This window comes from Eimeria mitis, genomic scaffold, assembly GCF_000499745.2.
Source record: "Eimeria mitis Houghton genomic scaffold, Emh_scaff1760, whole genome shotgun sequence".
In the NCBI taxonomy this organism is placed as follows: Eukaryota; Apicomplexa; class Conoidasida; order Eucoccidiorida; family Eimeriidae; genus Eimeria; species Eimeria mitis.
In genome coordinates this window covers 4,237-7,061 of record NW_013570078.1, presented here as the reverse complement: position 1 = coordinate 7,061, position 2,825 = coordinate 4,237, and the positions used below count along the sequence as shown (strand labels likewise).

At 51.3% G+C, this 2,825-nt stretch overlaps 1 protein-coding gene across 1 annotated transcript in view; it reads left to right on the top strand.

The window, feature by feature from the left end:
• Positions 1 to 1,911: 1,911 nt before the first annotated feature.
• EMH_0043060 (uncharacterized protein) overlaps positions 1,912 to 2,825 on the top strand; it is a gene marked incomplete at both ends in the record, with an annotated part of 2,497 nt that continues 1,583 nt past the window's right edge. Inside the window, one exon of the mRNA XM_013495809.1 lies at positions 1,912 to 2,799. Coding sequence (XP_013351263.1) covers positions 1,912 to 2,799 — 888 coding nt within the window. The remainder of the gene's footprint in view (positions 2,800 to 2,825) is intronic.

The window sequence follows — 2,825 nt, the reverse complement described above, 5'->3', positions numbered from 1 at the left end:
GGGCTTTGACCGTGTATCATTGCTTTTGAGGGTGATTCCGCATTTACCAAAACAACGGAGCACCCCGTCTCTGCACCAGCCTCAGGACTTTGCGCCACTGTGCCAACGGCACCTCCAAACTGGAGGAGTGGTCACCTGGTTTTGGGCAACTTGAGTACATTGTGTTGATTGAAGCTCACGAAAGCAATTAGATAAGATTGACAGCACTCGCCGCAGCGGCGGAGCGGCACTGAGTGTAGCGTGGGCATGGGTTTTCGGAATGTGTGTGGCGTGGGTCCAGCCTTCGCCAAGAACCATCGGGAGCTCCAGTCGAGCGAAATGCTGAAAATAAGCGTTTCAAGAACCAGCTAGCATCTCGTACAAAGGGGTGGGCCGGTGCTATGGGGAGTAGGCCCTTCATGGGGTGCAACGTCTCTGCTGCAACTAGTGCTGGAAGGCAGCTCCGTATGCAAGCACAACGAAGCGTTGTTTGGTGCATTACAAATAGAGTAGACAGTTGTTGAACACTTACTTGGCCCCTAGTAGGCAACCTGCACACATGTAGATGTCCATACATGAACTTTGGAGAGACCCTGTTGCAGTGAAGCCAACATTGTGGAATGTGTAACGATAGTCATCAGCCTAATTCGAGGACCGTCTTCACAAGCCGCGGTAAAGCCAAAACACTTGAGGCAAGAGCTTCCAAAAAGCAGTTGACCTACCTCCTCTGTTTCCGGGCATCCTGGGCGCAGCGNGCAAGCACAACCGATTTTCCTTTGCTGCATGTATTGTCGCTTCAGACACTTGTTGATCATTTATATTTGCTCACAGGCAGCTTACCAAGACCAAGTGAATGTTCCTGTGCTAACTACGGGCAAACTAAGGAGAAACTAGTTCCGTCGCGGGTATAAGTGAAATAGAGATTTCTGAAAGAAGTTACTTGACGTCATATAAATTAGGGCAAGCAGTAGCTGTAATCTGACGGTCCCCATAGGCAAGAGTACACAAACCCCTCGTTGGAGAAAGTGTTAGCACCAGAAGAATTCATAAGGATGTTATTAGCCTTCAGTAGCTACGCTACGCACCAGAAAAACGTGGAGTGGTTTATTCTTCTACTTCTTGTTGATTTGTCCAGCGCTGGATGCTTTTGCAACTTTTTTCTTCCTGCGTCGAATAGGGGGAATTTTCGCAGATGAAAGGCTGGCAAGGGTCAAACGATGCCTTCCGGCCCACGGTCGATCTCGCCACTCGACCCCCTGGGCTTTGCTCAACGTGGCACTGCATATCTAGAAATTTGACCCGTATAGCAGACACATAATTATTATTTTTTACCAATATACCCTTTTATTGTTATTGCCCTCTGTGGGTCCTCTTCTTCAATGCTTCCATGGTGTTCGAGTCAATGACCACAAGAACATCGCACGCACGGGGAGCCACCGGGACGCTCGAGTTTTCGTGGAATCCGTCCACGATCTTTCAAACAGTTTAAAGGAAGACCAATGAGTTTCTTAATAATTTTGCTGTCAATTTTCAAAGAAATAGTAGCTGTTACTCGTCATGAAGGTTGGGCTTCACCCAGCTCTCCTAACAGCGCGAAGAAGAAATCCTGCAGTTATGCTTGCCCCTTCTGAGGAGAAAACTGCTTAGTTTCCGGCTAGCCTTCACTCGAACCATATTTCCTTTGTCATCCAAATAATGTTCGCCGAAGTCGGCGGAGCATCAGTGGACCGCACTGCCTTGGCGTCTTGACGCACAATGTTTTCTAGCATTACGAAAGTCTCTGAGTGACACGTATTTGATGGTGGCGCTTTCGCAGCNGACGCACAATGTTTTCTAGCATTACGAAAGTCTCTGAGTGACACGTATTTGATGGTGGCGCTTTCGCAGCTTAGGGAAGCCCCCTTTCTGTCTGATTGTTTTTCTGTGCACGTTATGTATGCCAGTGCGAAGCAAAATGGCTCCATTCAACACGACGATGAGTTGCAAAAGGGAGCCAACACAGCGGAGCCACAACAAAGGGCACCACGGCAACTGCTCGCGGCGCTTGTTGCGGTTTCCGTTGTTATATTTCTTGCCTACATTTGCGCTGTGTCCATCCAAAGGAGGATAACGTTTTCGCCATTCAGTCGCCAGCTGGCCGCCCGCGGAGGTGGGGAGGAATTTGATGAGTCGGACGACTCGTGCAGCACCGAGTCGGCAGCAGACACCTCGCCAGAAGGCCAGCCGACTACGACCCCGCCGCCAGACGTTTCTGCTGAAGCACTGCAGGCACAGTCAGGAAGGTCGGTGTCAACCTCATCAACGGACACAACCGCCGCAGCGTCTGGCAAAACGGTTCCGGGAACAGCAGCTCCACAGGTAGAGACACAATGGAGGCGAACAGGTCTCAAGCGGAAGGGAGCTGAACAATCCAGTGTCGAGCGGGAGGCAAAGCAGCTCCGACCAGAGACTACGCTGCAGCCCCCTCCATCCCCTCTCGACCCTGCTCTCGATTCGCTTATTGATTCCCTGTTGGCCGGAGCGGATGACCCCTTGTCCGAAGATGTTTGGCTCCTCGATGAACCGCCTCTACTCCTCGCAGCGGATTCATCCATTGTATCGACGCCTTCTACATCGAGAACCGACTCTGAGGCACGTCCTGTGGAGACTGCGCTCCAGCCTTCTCGTGCTGTGGAGACTGCGCTGCAGCTTTCCCGTGCTGTGGAGACTACGCTCCAGCCTTCGCCTCCCCCTCTCGATCCTGGTCTCGATTCACTTATTGACTCTGTATTGTTTGGAGGCAGCTCTGTCTTCTCTGAAGTGTTTTGGCGCCTCGATGAAGTGCAACTGGAACCTGCAGAGGACTC